This window comes from Lithobates pipiens, unplaced genomic scaffold (assembly GCF_037356315.1).
Source record: "Lithobates pipiens isolate NorthernLeopardFrog02 unplaced genomic scaffold, aLitPip1_a1.2 Scaffold_18, whole genome shotgun sequence".
Classification (NCBI taxonomy): Eukaryota; Metazoa; Chordata; class Amphibia; order Anura; family Ranidae; genus Lithobates; species Lithobates pipiens.
In genome coordinates, this window is record NW_027507758.1 from 189044182 (window position 1) to 189059715 (window position 15534).

The window sequence follows — 15534 nt, forward strand, 5'->3', positions numbered from 1 at the left end:
AGCCTACAGGACAGAACGCTAAAGCCTCTTTATGAAGGGGCACCCCCACTCATTTGAGTGGGGGGAAGACTGCTACTGTTCTCAAAGGTCTCGCAGGAGGATTTTCAGGACAGATGGGTGGTCTCCACAATAACTCTAGGTTCCAAACTAGAGTTCCGAGAATTCTCGTCTCCTCGTTTCCTCAGATCAAATGTTCCCAAAGACCCAGAGAAAAATAAGTCTCTCCTTCAAGCGTTGGAGTGACTTTTGTCGCAAAAAGTAATCATGGTGGTTCCCATGGAAGAGCAGGGGTTGAGGTTTTATTCAAATCTTTTCACAGTGCCAAAACCAAATTGAGGTGTCAGACCCATTCTAGATCTAAACCGGTTCTTAAAAATTGTATCTTTTCGCATGGAGTCAATCCGTTTAGTAGTCTCCATCCTACAAGGAGGAAAACTTCTGTCATCAATCGACATCAAAGATGCATACCTGCATGTACCTATTTTCCCCACTCATCAGAAATATCTGCGTTTCAAAGTGGAAAAACGTCACTTTCAGTCTGTTTGTAGCTCTACCTTTCGGTCTAGCTACTGCACCTCAGGTGTTTACAAAGGTCCTGGCCCCTCCTCTGGCCAGATTAAGGGCCCAGGGTATAATGATTATAGCTTACCTAGAAGACCTGCTCTTAATAGACCGGTTGGTAGCCTGCTTAGACCAAAGCTTGGTCACCACGGTCAACTAACCTGGAATACCTAGGTTGGGTTCTCAACCTAGAGAAGTCTTCTTTAAAACCAGTAAGAAGACTAGAGTACTTGGGTCTGGTTATAGATACAACCCAGAAGGGGGTGTTTTTACCCCAGGCAAAAATCAGTGCCATAAAGGAGCTGGTTCAGGTAATCAGGGCAAAGAATGGTTCTTCTATTCACCTTTGTATGAGGTTGTTAGGAAAGATGGTGGCTTCATTTGAAGTGGTTCCATATGCTCAGTTTCATTTGAGACTGCTGCAAAACAGTATCCTGTCTGCTTGGAGCAAGAAAGTCCAGGTGCTAGATTTTCCAATGCGTTTATTGCCAATAGTGCATCAGAGCCTCAGTTGGTGGTTGATACCCGAGAATCTGCAGAAAGGGAAATGCTTACCAGTTACAAGTTGTAACAACAGATGCCAGCCTTTTGGGTTGGGGAGCAGTTCTGGAAGAGATGACTGCCAAAGGGAAATGGTCCAGAACCGAGAGGACCTTACCCATCAACACTCTAGAGATTTGGGCAGCATAACTAGCCCTAAAGGCCTTTACATTCAGGTTGCAGGGTTGTCCTGACAGGATCCAATCCAACAATACCACAGCAGTGGCTTATATCAATCACCAAGGGGGCACCAGAAGTCGTGCAGCACAGGGATAGGTAAACCAGATCCTAACCTGGGCAGAAAAGCATGTGTTGTGCATATCAGCAATCTCCATTCCAGGGGTAGAGAACTGGCAGGAAGACTACTTAAGTCGCCAGCAGTTGTTCCCAGGGGAATGGTCTCTTCACCCCAACATCTTCCTGGCTATATGCCCAAGATGGGGGATCCCGGATGTAGCTCTGTTTGCGTCCAGGTTCAACAACAAGATCAACAACTTTGTGTCAAGAACAAGGGATCTACTTGCATGCGGGACAGATGCGTTGGTGACCCCGCAGGATCAGTTCTTACTGATTTATGCATTCCCTCCTATTCTGCTGCTACCACGGCTTCTTCGCAGGATCAAGCAGGAAAAGAAGTCGGTACTTCTGGTAGCCCCAGTATGGCCCAGAAGATCTTGGTATGCAGAAATAGTAAAGATGGCGGTAGGGCCCCTAGGGTCCCTATCACCATGTCCAGACCTGCTATCGCAGGGACCAGTGTTCCATCCTACCATAGAAATAGCTAAATTTAACGGTTTGGCTAATGAAACCCACATTCTGAAGAATCACAGGCTTTCAAGCTCAGTGATATCTACCTTGATTAATGCAAGGAAGCCAGCTTCCAGAGTCATTTATTATTTATTTCCTGGTGTAAATCCAGGGGTTGGCATCCCAGAAAGTACGTCATAGGTAGAATCCCTGCTTTTCTACAAATGGGGTTTGAGATGAAGCTGGCCTTGAGTACTATCAAGGGCCAGGTCTCGGCCTTATCTGTATTGTTTCAACATCCATTTGCTTCGCATTCTTTGGTCCGATGCTTTATACAGGGGTTAACGTGGCTTAATCACTGGTTAGAGTACCCCTAAACCCTTGGGACTTGAATTTAGTTCTGTCGGCATTACAGAAACAGCCGTTTGAGCCGATACAACATATTCCCTTGGTCCTTTTGAGAAAGGAAGCTAGTTCTTCTTATAGCCATTTCCTCTGCAAGAAGGGTATTAGAATTGGTGGCTCTTTCTTGTACAGATCCATATTTAATCATTCACAAGGATAGAGTAGAATTGAGTCCTCATCCTATCTTTTTACCGAAGGTGGTTTCAGGTTTTTATCTAAACCAGGATATTGTTCTGCCTTCATTTTTTCCAGAAATCTGAACTCTGAAAAGTCACTGCATTCTCAGGATGTGGTGAGAGCGGTCAAAATCTATTTGGAGGCAACTGCTCAGGTTTCGGAAAACAGATGTTTTGTTTGTGTTGCCTGAAGGTCCTAGAAAAAGACAGGCAGCGTCTAAATCTGCTATTGCTAAGTGGATTCGGCAAGTAATTATTCAAGCTTATGGTTTGAAGAGGAAAGTTCCACCTTTTCAAATCAAAGTGCCGTCCACCAGGGCTGTTAGTGCTTCATGGGCAGTGCATCACCAGGCCTCTGGTCCCATGATGTACGATAAAGAAAATATGATTTTTATAACAGCTTACCTATAAAATCCTTTTCTTGGAGTACGTCCCAGGACACAAAGGTCCCTCCCCGCTTTTGATACACATATATTGCTTTTCTACAAAAACTGAGGTACTCCCAGTAATGCGAGGGGTTATATAGGAAGTGAACTTCCTGTCTTAGGGTGTGCCAGTGTCCATCACCTAAAGGTGGCCTATATAACCCACATACTAACTACTATGGCTCTGTGTCCCGTGATGTACTGTACTCCATGAAAAGGATTTTACATTTAAGTTGTTATAAAAATCCTATTTTTCCTGCACGCAGCAAAATGCAGAAAGTGTTGATGTGCTGGGAAGATGAGGACATGGAAATAGGCATCCTTGATGTCCACATAAGCCAAAAAGTCTCCTGGACAAAGGGATAAATAACTGATCTTGTGGATTCCAAGCTGAAATTTGTTACCCGAGGTGTTGAGAACCTTTGGATCTAGGATGGGACAGATTTGGGGACAGTGAAAAAACGTAAGTAAAAATCATGGAACCTCTCCTTTTCCTGGATAATTGGTATGACCTCTTGAAAGGGAAGCCAAGCCAGAGAAACGACAAGGTCCATCAATCTTTGCAGAAACACTTGTTTGGCAGCATAAAGCGAGGTGGCAGAGGAAGACCAAAGCTCTAGCTTTTTGTAGTGTTGTGAAACCAGGTGGCTACATAAGCCAATAGAAATCCCCCCACTCTGACAAGTAGTGGGCACCCCCTCATCGTAATAAAGACTTTTTAGTGGATTTGGAGGACTTGGGAGTCCAGGAATTATGGAGGAATTTCTTGGCTTTGCCTTGGACTGGGAGATTAAAAGGGCTGATCTCCTTATTAAGATTGTCAAAGGATTTAACAAAAAGGCATTCACCATCAAAGGGCATAAGCAAAAGGCCTTTCTTGCACCTATACTCCAATTCTGAATATAAAACCACGTGAAAACGAGGTGATGTCCCTGTGTGATGACCCCTAAGATTTCTGATATCAAATGCCTTCCTGATTCTGGGATTTGGTAAGCGCGCATTTTTACCATTTATCAGCAAGGTGTTGGTGAAGGAAATTCTCTCTCTTGCACCCGCATAGGATTTCTTGAGAAGAAACACTTATGATTATTGGACTGTTATGCCCACGATTACATCTTGATGAACTGTTTTCTTATATATAATTTTTGAGCACTCTATTCATAATATTTCTGATTTGCTCATGACTAAGTCTTTATGAGGAACTGTTGCTTATATATAATTTTTGAGCACTTTATATATATATATTTTTTTTTTGTACACTTCATTATTGTATGAGTTATAGAGTATATTTTTATTATTCACTTAGTTGGGTTTTTGTATTATAACTTTTGACTAGTTATAGTGTATACATATTATTCTGTTATAGGGTTTGTAAGGTGACAATATAGGTCATAGGGTGGTAGAAAACTTGTCTCCCTCCCTCCCCCCGCCCTCCTTCTCTCTTCCTCTTCATTACGGAGGTATAGCAGGGATCGGGATCCTGTCGGGTACCCAATGTAAAGCTTTTCTCGTCTCGTTTTTATATGAATTCTGAAAACATTGAATATTATTATGAATGTTATGTAAAGTGATTTGTAAAAGTAAGTATAAGAAAAAATGTAATACTATTTGTAACAAGTACTAATATCACTGGCAAACAACCTGAACATAAAATGTTAAGAATATTCCCCACTGATCCCAGCGCCCACAGAGTCAAGGATGATATAATTTGCAAGCTGCTATCATACAAAAGATAAATAAATCATAAAAATTATATAGTATATAGCTCTCGTAAATCTATTGTCCAATATATACCATATTGACAGCGCTAAAACAACACAACAATCAATATTAAGAGGGTGATAGTCCCATGGTTATAAAAAGCACCACAGTAATGTCCTTAAAAAGTCCCACGCATCTAAGGATGGGATTTCAGTTGAAACAATCAAATGATGAGAAACAGAAAAAAAAAAGTCCATCTCCAAGATAAGATAACCAGTGCAAAAAGAGCTTGACAGCCGGTGACACCCCTTATGGTAACACACTCACCAGAACCCAAAGGGTTAACAGGCACTTCGTTATGAGTAATCTTTCTCTGGTGTTCCTCTGTCATCAATGATCAAAGAAGGTTCTCAACCTCAGATTCTTTAATATCGCATTTAATAGCTGCTTGGTCACGCCCATACGCGTTTCGTCATTACGTCTTCGTCATTACGTCTTCGTCATTACGTCTTCGTCTGTGGGCGTCTACAGACGCCCACAGACGTAATGACGAAACGCGTATGGGCGTGACCAAGCAGCTATTCGTAACTACAGAGCGGTCGATTTGTACGTTCTCCCGGGACCCGCCGTGGAAGCCGAGCCTGTATTTGATCTAAGACGCCCGGAGCCGCGGTGAGACAAATCCGGTCGTTCTAGTAGTGACATCTCTGTGAATGAATTTTAAATGATTATGTACGTATGGTGTATATGCGCACGAATATTTTAATGAATAAAACAGTTTGCACTATGGAACCTCTCTTTTTGTCGTTTCCTATATGCGAACCTTCTGCTGGGAGTGAAGTATAAAAAGTCCTGAAATATCTGTGATTGATGCGATATTAAAGAATCTGAGGTTGAGAACCTTCTTTGATCATTGATGACAGAGGAACACCAGAGAAAGATTACTCATAACGAAGTGCCTGTTAACCCTTTGGGTTCTGGTGAGTGTGTTACCATAAGGGGTGTCACCGGCTGTCAAGCTCTTTTTGCACTGGTTATCTTATCTTGGAGATGGACTTTTTTTTCTGTTTCTCATCATTTGATTGTTTCAACTGAAATCCCATCCTTAGATGCGTGGGACTTTTTAAGGACATTACTGTGGTGCTTTTTATAACCATGGGACTATCACCCTCTTAATATTGATTGTTGTGTTGTTTTAGCGCTGTCAATATGGTATATATTGGACAATAGATTTACGAGAGCTATATACTATATAATTTTTATAATACTATTTGTAAATGTGAAAAATGAACTAAAAAAAAAAAAAAGTATAGCTACAATAAACAAGTAAGACATACTTGTTTGATATTCTTTCAGATCTAAAACTGAGAGAATGACTGTTAGTTGTCAGGTTTTGGCTTGAGTAGACAATGGGTAGGTACCATTGTTGTATTCAATTGACAGTTTTCAACAGGCTATTGTCTCTATAGCTACAGTAAACAAGTACGACATTACTTGTTTGAGATTCTTTCAGCTCTCAAACTGAAAGAATGACTGTTAGTCGGCTGTTATGGAAACAAGTTTGTAACCATTAATTTTTGTTGACAAACTTGTACATAAAAGGGATGAGTAGAGACTGGGAGTACACACATCATCATGCTTTAAGATCAGAAGAAGACACTCATGATAGAAGAACAGAGCCTGGTCTCCAAGAAGAATCATTGCCAATGGAGATCACGAACATACAGTAACAGAAGATAAGTAACTTTTAAATGTATTTGTAGTTATAGCTCATAGGCTGTTTTTTTTTTCTAGCCATTTTACTTGTTATAGATCACTAGCAGCAACTCAGGGGCTATTCCCCTACAAATTTAAGAAAGGCTTTTAATCGGGCGATGGGCCATAAGAGAACTTCCTTATTGTACCCCAATAAGAAAAAAACCACGACAGAAACAGTTAAAGTTATTACGCAATTTTCGGCCCATCACGATACACTTAGAACTATACTTTCTAAACACTGGCATTTACTCACAGAGAATCATATACTTACACAATATGTAAGGCAAACCCCGGAAATTGTATTTCGAAGGGCCAGATCACTTAGGGATCGGCTGACTAGCAGCCACTATCAGATACAATCTAACCCGAGATCTGCTCACAAGGGCACCTTTCCCTGCGGCCAATGTTCTATGTGTCCTTGGATATCTTCTGGAACATCTGTGATCCTCCCGAATGGAGAAAATTACAGACTACAATGTTCGGCCAATTGTGGCACCACTGGCATTGTCTACTTAATGACATGCCAGTGTGGTGCATACTATATTGGCAAAACCATACGCGAATTTAGACAGAGAATGGGAGACCACATATATTATACTACTAATGGGAAACTAACTACCATTGGCAGACACATCGGTTTACATCATCGATTTAAAGTAGGAATTATAAAGTTTGTGGCACTTGAAGTGGTTTCGGCTGATATCAGGGGTGGCAACAGGGACAAAATACTACTACAAAAAGAGGCCCTATGGATAGAAAAATTGAGTGCACTTGTCCCCCCTGGGCTCAATGAAACTAACTAATTTAAAGCCTTTTTATAATTCCATACTAATGATTACGTGTATCCAATACGTAATTCTTAATTTGTGGTCTTCCACTCTGAAGGATCTTACCTTAGATCCCTTTCCCATGGCCTATAGTAGGATCCCTGAACAGGGGTCCAAAGGAACCCCCGTCTTATGTGTCTTCCATGTGGGGTGCCCCCAAGTGTTGTGGGGACTCTGTTGGACATAATTACCAGCTGTGTTCCTAATAGCATCAATGTAGAAAAATGTATGTCTTTGTACATATGTTTTGTTTTTTTACATTTGTAATCTATTACTTTATTGTATTGTATTCTATACATCAAATATTTGACATGTGCTATTTAAATATAAAATTGTTCCTTTTATTCTTTGAGAGGTGTTACTGCGCTTCAATCACCTCCTGACAGATGTCCCTGTTTCTGATCAGTCCTGTATACTCAGTGGTGTGCGGGCGGTTTCTTTTCCGGCGGCTGGTTTGGTCTGCGGATGGGAGGGGGAGGTCACCCACGTCCAGTGTTGACTGTGGGGTTGGGGCCTCTTTTCCTGTCTGTGCTGATGTACGAGGGGGCGGTTCGCTTCCCCCTCTTGCAGGCGCAGTTCGCGCATGTCTGCTGTGGCCCTCGCGCATGCGCCCATTACCGTATACCTGCTTGGACCGACGCTGCTATACTAGCGGCGCGGCCATGTTTTTGGTGCCCATAGTACTAGGACGCGTGCGCATGGGGGTCAATGACATGCGCCCTGCTCAGACCATTGACCCCGCTGACGTTATATGCCGGCGACACGGCGTTGCGTCTACAGCGGGGTTGAGGGGTATTTAATGGCGTATCATACGCCAGTCAGCGGTGGCGACCGGACCCGGAGGAAATCCAGGGTGCAGGTGATGCAGGGGTGAGTGATACAACTTGGGACATTACATGGGACTATCTAGGTATTTATTCACGTTACAAAAACGTTAATATGCTTTGCCTTTCTCTTATTAGTATGGCATCGGGGAGCTGTGGACTCTGTACTTACTACTCAACTAATTAAAAAGGAAATCTCTATCGTACGTCCTGTTGTTTTACATCCCCTGCCGATTACCTTACTGGTTAATCAGTTCCCTGCCCTGTACCTCCGGGACCAAATTATTATATTTTCTCTTCTCTTTTCAATTTGATGAGAGGGTAATTATGCTTAACTACTGGGTTGATATTTTCACTTGGTGGTTTTGTCTCTGAGTTTTCTTCTTTTTGGTATTTCTTTGTGATGATTAGTCACAATCCTCTTTCTTCACAATCTTCCACACCACTTTCACTCCTTACACTTTGAAGTGGAATCTTCTTTGAGGTCTGGGACCAATTCACGCTTTCACTTTAACAGTTGATCTACATTCACTATATCTTACGCTGGTGATCTTTACTCACCCTTTCCTCCGGATTAGTCTTTTTTCCATCACTGGAGCCCTTTTCCCCTACCTGTAGCACCTTATCATACCTTTTCTTATATAATTTTATCTTTTTTTTTATATACTTAGTCTATGTCAATTAGATTTGGATCCGAGTCACCAGTCTGACAATATAATCCCCTCCTAGTCGCCGGGAAGGATCCTTTCCCTGATGTGCACCGTTGGGTTTGACCAGGCACAGGAATAGGTTTGGAGAGGTAGGAGCGCAGTCCCACTTCGAAACATTCTAACCATGTCTCCATTTGAAAATGATTATAGTCGGATACTGTAATGACGAATGTACAATATCTTGTTATACTAAATTTATGTATTTTCAGACTTAGGTAATATCCTGATGAAGCTGCAAAGTGAAACTAGTCGAATCATTACCATATTCGTCTCTACCACTTTGTGATGTGTATTTTTATGTTTGTATATAAGTTTTTGAATAAACGTTTTTTATGTAATATTAGTGTCTCGATACTATTCTGTGTAAAAAAAGTTTATCTGTGCCCCGCAATAGTCCCCATGCTCATACCCCCTTGTTGATATTCTTGATAGGAGACTCAAAATGTCAACACTTCCTTTCTATTTAAAATTAATGGGATGAGGTCGCACATTACCAGCCATATCATTATAACATTCTTGAAGCCATTCATTTCCCTTGTTATAGATATCTGTCAGTCTTGTCTTGTATTGCTAATATTGTAATAGTTTTGTATGTACAGCATCTTTGTATAGTAAAATCACATTTACACACTGCAGAAGTCTCAGCTTCCTTGCTTATAGCACAAAGTAACCTTGCTAGATAAACGCAAGTAAAACACTACCACAGACACTTGACTCAAGCCATGTGCTCCTCAGACACCACAGCCTCTTCTGGAACAACTTCAACATTTGGCGCAGAGAGTTGGTGTCCAGCAGGCCTATCAAGAGCAGATCATGCAGAGTCTGCAAGAATTCACTACCACAGATGCTTGACATCAGGTTGCACCACATCAGTGCACCAAAGAGCAGGACCTGTAAACCATTCTGTGGCTAACTCGCATGATATGTTAAAAGTGTCTAAAATGTCTAATGCCGCGTACACACGATCAGACTATCCGGTGGACCACAAGGAGTGGCCCCCCTTCCCCAAAGCACCCCCCCATGTTGAGGGCATGTGGTTGTGTGTGGGCAGGTCCGCTCCTTCGGAAAGTCCGGCGGACTTTCCGGCGGTTTGTCCGCCAAACTAAGTCCGCCGGACAGTCTGATCATGTGTACGTGGCATAAGGGGACGGCCAACAGAGTCCGGTGCTGAAAAGCGCACAATTCTGACTCACCCCACTTTTTCCTAACAGTGGGGTCTGGGTACAGCCTTAAGGCTAGAATCAGCCAATCTGAAAAGCTACAAAATAGGCCCCAGTGGCTCTGTAGTGACTGAAGAGTCTAGTTAGAAAAAAAAGGTCTTGTAAAAAAAAGTAGAAAAGGTTTGCTCCTCTGAGAACAGAAAAGACACAAGTTCTTGGGAAACTAACAAAAAACTGGTATACTGAGAGTGGGAGATAACATACTGTGAAGTCTTACAGCTTTTTTTTTTTTTACAGCTGTTCCACCTTCTGAAAGCGGCAGTATAACCCAATATACCCTAATACTTCATCCTGTATCCAGAAATGTACAATGTAAATTAAGAAATAATATTTAGTATTATTCAAAGAAGCAAATAGCTATGTCAATAGTACAGTACCATATAGCATAAGTATAGTTCACATATTTCATAGCAGAAAAAATAAACTCTACACCTACTCAAGTTACCTCGCGTGCAAGCAGATACTACTAAAAAGTTAAGAACCAAACTTACTGTTTTGAGGCTATTGCTATATACAGTATATGAATGCCCAGTTGTCAAGTTTAAATATGCTCTAGTCAAAATCAGAGATCTTTGGTGGCTCTTCGGCTCCATGGGATGAGCAAAATCTGCATTAACTAGAAAAGTCTACAATTTCTGGGGAAATTGTGTGAAGTGTTCTTGCCTCCACCTACTGGAGTGGTTTGAGTAACTGTTGTGTGCTTGAAGTGGCTAAAGTAACTGTGAAAAGTGTTAAAAAGCTTAATATTTTAAAAAGTATAAATAGTAGTAAAAACATTGAAGAAGTCCCATCATTAGCTGAAAGAGCTGAACATTTTTTTAAAAAATGAAATTTTTTTGTTAAACAATTTTTTTTTCAAAAAAAATTTTTATTAAAAAATTTTTTTTATTCAAAAATGATTTTTTTTTTTAAATTTTCAAAAAAAATTTTTTTAATTTTTTTAAAAATATAATTTTTTATTCAAACATTTTTAAAAAAAAAAATTTTTTAAAATGATTTTCTTTTTCAAAAAATATTATTTTTCAAAAATCATAATTTTTTTTATGAGGTGGTTTTAACTGATGATGGGGAGGTCATAAATTATTTGGTTGATCATGTTGTGGACATACTGGTTTGGCTGATCATGGGGTGGTCATAATGTTTTGGCTGATCATGGGGTGGTCATAAATTATTTGGCTGATCATGGGGTGGTCATAATGTTTTGGCTGATCATGGGGGGTCATAATGTTTTGGCTGATCATGGGGGGGGGTCACAATGTTTTTGTGAACATTTTAAAGTTTGTTTGGCGTCTGTAGGTGAAAGTATGAAGGAGCTGAAACTTTTGGCAGCGGAAGAAGATTTTACGGATTTTAAGCATGCTCTCGTTGACTGCAATGTTAAAAAAAAGTGTTAAAAAGCTTAATATTTTAAAAAGTATAAATAGTAGAAAAAAATTTGAAGGAAAGCACACATCAGCTGAAAGAGCTGAACATTTTAAAAGTTGAATGGCTTTAATAGCTGAAAGTATGCAGAAGTTACACTGAGCGAAAAAAAGGATTTGTCATTTGAAATGCATTGCACAGGGTATTTGGTTTAAAGTTCCAATAAAGATGGATTTTATACCAACATTGATACCGGGAGCTGGTTATTTTTTTCATCTGTGAAGTGAAATTGGAGTAGAAATTTGTGCGCTGTGTGATACATTAATGTTAACTCTGTATTGTTTCCTCCATTTTATTTTTTTGTTTACAAACTTTTTTTATTAAAAGGATAACAAAATGCGGGACATAGTTAAGAAGATAGCATAAAATTACAAAATCAAGATACACATGTGAGTGTAACGAGGAGAATAGTACAGACCATCTTCAAAGTGAAGCTGCTGATAATATAATCATTTCCAAATAAAAGAAAAAGAAAGAGAGCATCAGACAGTGAACTGACAAATAGTCTGTACTAAATACCAGGAATGATTCAAGCAAAAATATTACAGTTATCAAACCAAGGGTTACGCTTTTTGTGATGAGGTAAATAAGGCATAGTATGGTACAGAGTGTAAAATATTTTTTCTACTCTACAGATTTCACTCACAATTTAACCTGGGAGCTTGGAACTGAGGAAGTTTTGGATACAGACACAGATTGTATGGATTAGTCTCATCTGTAAAGTGGGAACCTCTAAAATAGGGGAGAAAATAAAGCAGTGCATGGGGATCAGCGTAATCTGGGTACCTGCAATAGAAGATGCAAAGGTTTAGTGTACTTCCTATGTATATGTGAAGGATGTTTTATCTGCAAAGTTCTTTGTTATTTATAAGTACAAGTGTGTCAAATGCTGTAAAAGGTTTATTGTTTACGTATGGTGTTTGGTCTGCTGCGTTCAATAAAATTCTTTTAAATGAAAAAAAGAAGATGCAAAGGTTGTTAGTTTTCTCCAAACTGGAGTAATATGGTCACATTCCCAAAACAGAGGAATGTGCCTGGTACTGGACAACCTCTAAAGCATAGAGGAAATAATATAGGAAACATAAAATGTAAATTAACTGGGGTTAGGTACCACCTGGTGAAATGTTTAATGGCTGTTTCCTGGATGGCAAGAAACCTGGCGCATTTCCCTAAGTTATCCACACATTCATCCCACTCCATGACATCAGAGTCTAAAGAACATTCAGATTCTCATTTTGACATATATATGTGCAGTAGAAAAAACAAAATATTCTAGTTTCATCAAACACCGGTATCCTGTTAAAGCATTCTCCTCTTCCTCTTATTGTCTTAAAAATACCTCAGGTGCAGCAGTTGATCGTTGAAGTGCATTTTCAGTGGTGCTTCTATCCAAACTAGAGTCACCAGTTGTTAATTGGACATTTCCACTTTCACTAGTGCTTCTATCCAGACTTACATCATTAGTGCTGTAACACAATTGTATAGAATAACATTATTAGCAGTGGGCTTTCAACCTACCAGGTATAATCAATTTACAACTGTTTTTCCAAGTAGCATATGACTTATGCCACGTACAAACGATCAAACAAGCGGGTGGAAAAGTCCGGCAAACTCAAGTCCACCGGACAATCCCCCCGTGTGTAGCCTCCGGCATACTCTTTTGACCAGAAAGTACGGCGGACTTAGAATGTAGTTTTACACTCCAATCTTCTCGCCGGTAACAATGTACCCCTACCCATTCACCTGTAAAATAAAGTACAAAAAAAAACACAACACACAAGAAAAAATAATTTATTGCACAGCTCCGGGGGTCTTCCGGGGTCTTCTCGCCGGACTCCTCTGCTATCTTCTTGTAGCTCTTTTACTAGCGGAGGAGCCCGGCATTCTTCTTCGTCGCCGCGGCCTCTTCTTCCGACTTCGGGAGTCTTGTCCCCCTCTTTGGTTCTTCTGCCGGGCCACCGCGCCTTCTTATAGCTCTTTTACAGGCGGTGGCCCGGTCTTCTGTCGCCGCCGCCGCTGCCTTCCAATCTTCTTCTTCTTCTCCTTCTTCTCCTGGAGATGTTGACTCAACGTTCTCTCCGGCCGCAATGCCAGGGACGCGCTGCGCTGCGACTTATATAGGGACAAGGAGCGGTGTCACATGGGTTGATGTCACATGGGTTGGTGTCACATGGTGACCCCGCCCCCTTACGATGTCACAGTCCCGGAGGATGCTGGGACTGTCGCCATGTGACATCAACCCATGTGACACCAACCCATGTGACATCAACCCATGTGACAACGGAGAAGAGAGTCCTGCGCAAATGATGCCAAAACTATATATATATATATATATATATATATATATATATATATATATATATATATATATATATATATATATAAATAGATCAAAAATTGCTAAGTGCAAAACCAACGTGTGAAAAGATCAATATAAATAAAAAAATAAAAAGTCCATATAGTAATAAGCACCAAAAAATGATGAAAAAAATGATGATGAAGAAACAGTGATGTGAATTCAAACAGTCAGGGCTCCCAGAACTCTCACCTTAAGACAGAGAAAACAGGCTCATCGCAAAACACAGGGGGTCTCCCATTTCATTCCTCATATCCAGCCATCAAGAAAATCCAGATGAAAGATGTAAATATCTCATTCGGCCACTAGAGGGCCATTAATAGCATGGATGCTTATACTGTTAATCCAAAGGATATATTCCGTGGTGTATGGTCTACTTCCGGTACGTCCTACGGCCACTCCCTACGCGTTACGTCAGACCACGTGACTTCTTCATGGGCTTGTGACTTCAACCCATGTGACACCGCCCCTTGTCCCTATATAAGTCGCAGCACGTCCCTGGCATTGCGGCCGGAGAGAACGTCAAGTCAACATCTCCAGGAGAAGAAGAACGGAAGGCGGCGGCGGTGACAGAAGCCCGGGCCACCGCCTGTAAAAGAGCTATAAGAAGGCGCGGTGGCCTGGCAGAAGAACCGAAGAGGGGGACAAGACCCCCGAAGTCGTAAGAAGAGGCCGCGGCGACGAAGAAGAATGCCGGGCTCCTCCGCTAGTAAAAGAGCTACAAGAAGATAGCGGAGGAGTCCGGCGAGAAGACCCCGGAAGACCCCCGGAGCTGTGCAATAAATTATTTTATCTTGTGTGTTGTGGTTTTTTTTTGTACTTTATTTTACAGGTGAATGGGTAGGGGTACATTGTACCCCATACTCATTCACATAGGGTGGGGGGCCGGTATGCGGGGGCCCCCTTATTAAAGGGGGCTCCTGGATTCCGATAAGCCCCCCGCCCGCAGACCCCGACAACCAACGGCCAGGGTTGTCGGGAAGAGGACCTTGTCCTCATCAACATGGGGACAAGGTGCTTTGGGGTGGGGGGGCACCCCCCATGTTGAGGGCACCGGTACAGCTCAGGAGGGGGGGGGGGCGCTCGCTCGCCCCTCCTTTCCTGGCCAGCCGGGTAGCGTGCTCAGACAAGGGTCTGTTGTGGACTTGGGGGGGACCCCCACGCCGATATTTTTCCGAAATGAGTGGACTTTCCTCCGCGTGTGTGCGCGAGTCCGTTCATTTCAAAAGTAGGGCGGATAGTACGGCGGACTTAGTACGCCGTATTAGTCCGCTGAAAAAGTGCCGTGTGTGGGCAAGTAGCCCATTCGGAAAGTCCGACGGACAGTCTGGCGGGAAGTCCACCAGACTAAGTATGTCGGACAGATGGCTACGTGTGTACACGGCTTCAGAACAAATCGACACTGGTCAATTATTTTATTTAATAGAGTAGTAGAAGGCTAGAAACCCTGACAGACTTTTTATTTCTGCCTGCATTGATGTTCTTGATTTACCCTTGATTCCTACCTGGTGAGACCATCCAACAGAGCTCCAGATAGCAGAAAAAAATTAAAACCCATCAGGTTCTATTCCTTGCCCTCTATATCCAGAACTATAAAACACATTTCTGGCTTGACAAATACTTTATTGGTTAATTTGTTTGTATATACTGTGACAACTTGGGGATTGTTTAGGTCATGTGTAACACTTGCCAGTAAGTTCCACGCACGCCAAATGTGACTTTTCAAGGTATTTTTCTGCCCACTTTTTAAAACAGAAAAAGTTCACAAATAAATAGTTTCCCACACATGGGGTTCCACCATCAATACAAAAAAAAATATTCAGCATTCCTGGCTCTCTTTTCAGCTGTACTGCTCATGTGTT

At 41.5% G+C, this 15534-nt stretch overlaps 1 protein-coding gene across 1 annotated transcript in view; it reads right to left on the minus strand.

Moving 5' to 3' along the window:
- LOC143987598 (interferon-induced, double-stranded RNA-activated protein kinase-like) overlaps positions 1-15534 on the minus strand; it is a 329449-nt gene that overhangs the window by 130866 nt on the left and 183049 nt on the right. Inside the window, exon 11 of the mRNA XM_077486452.1 lies at positions 12656-12782. Within this exon, the coding sequence (XP_077342578.1) occupies positions 12656-12782 (127 nt within the window). The remainder of the gene's footprint in view (positions 1-12655; positions 12783-15534) is intronic.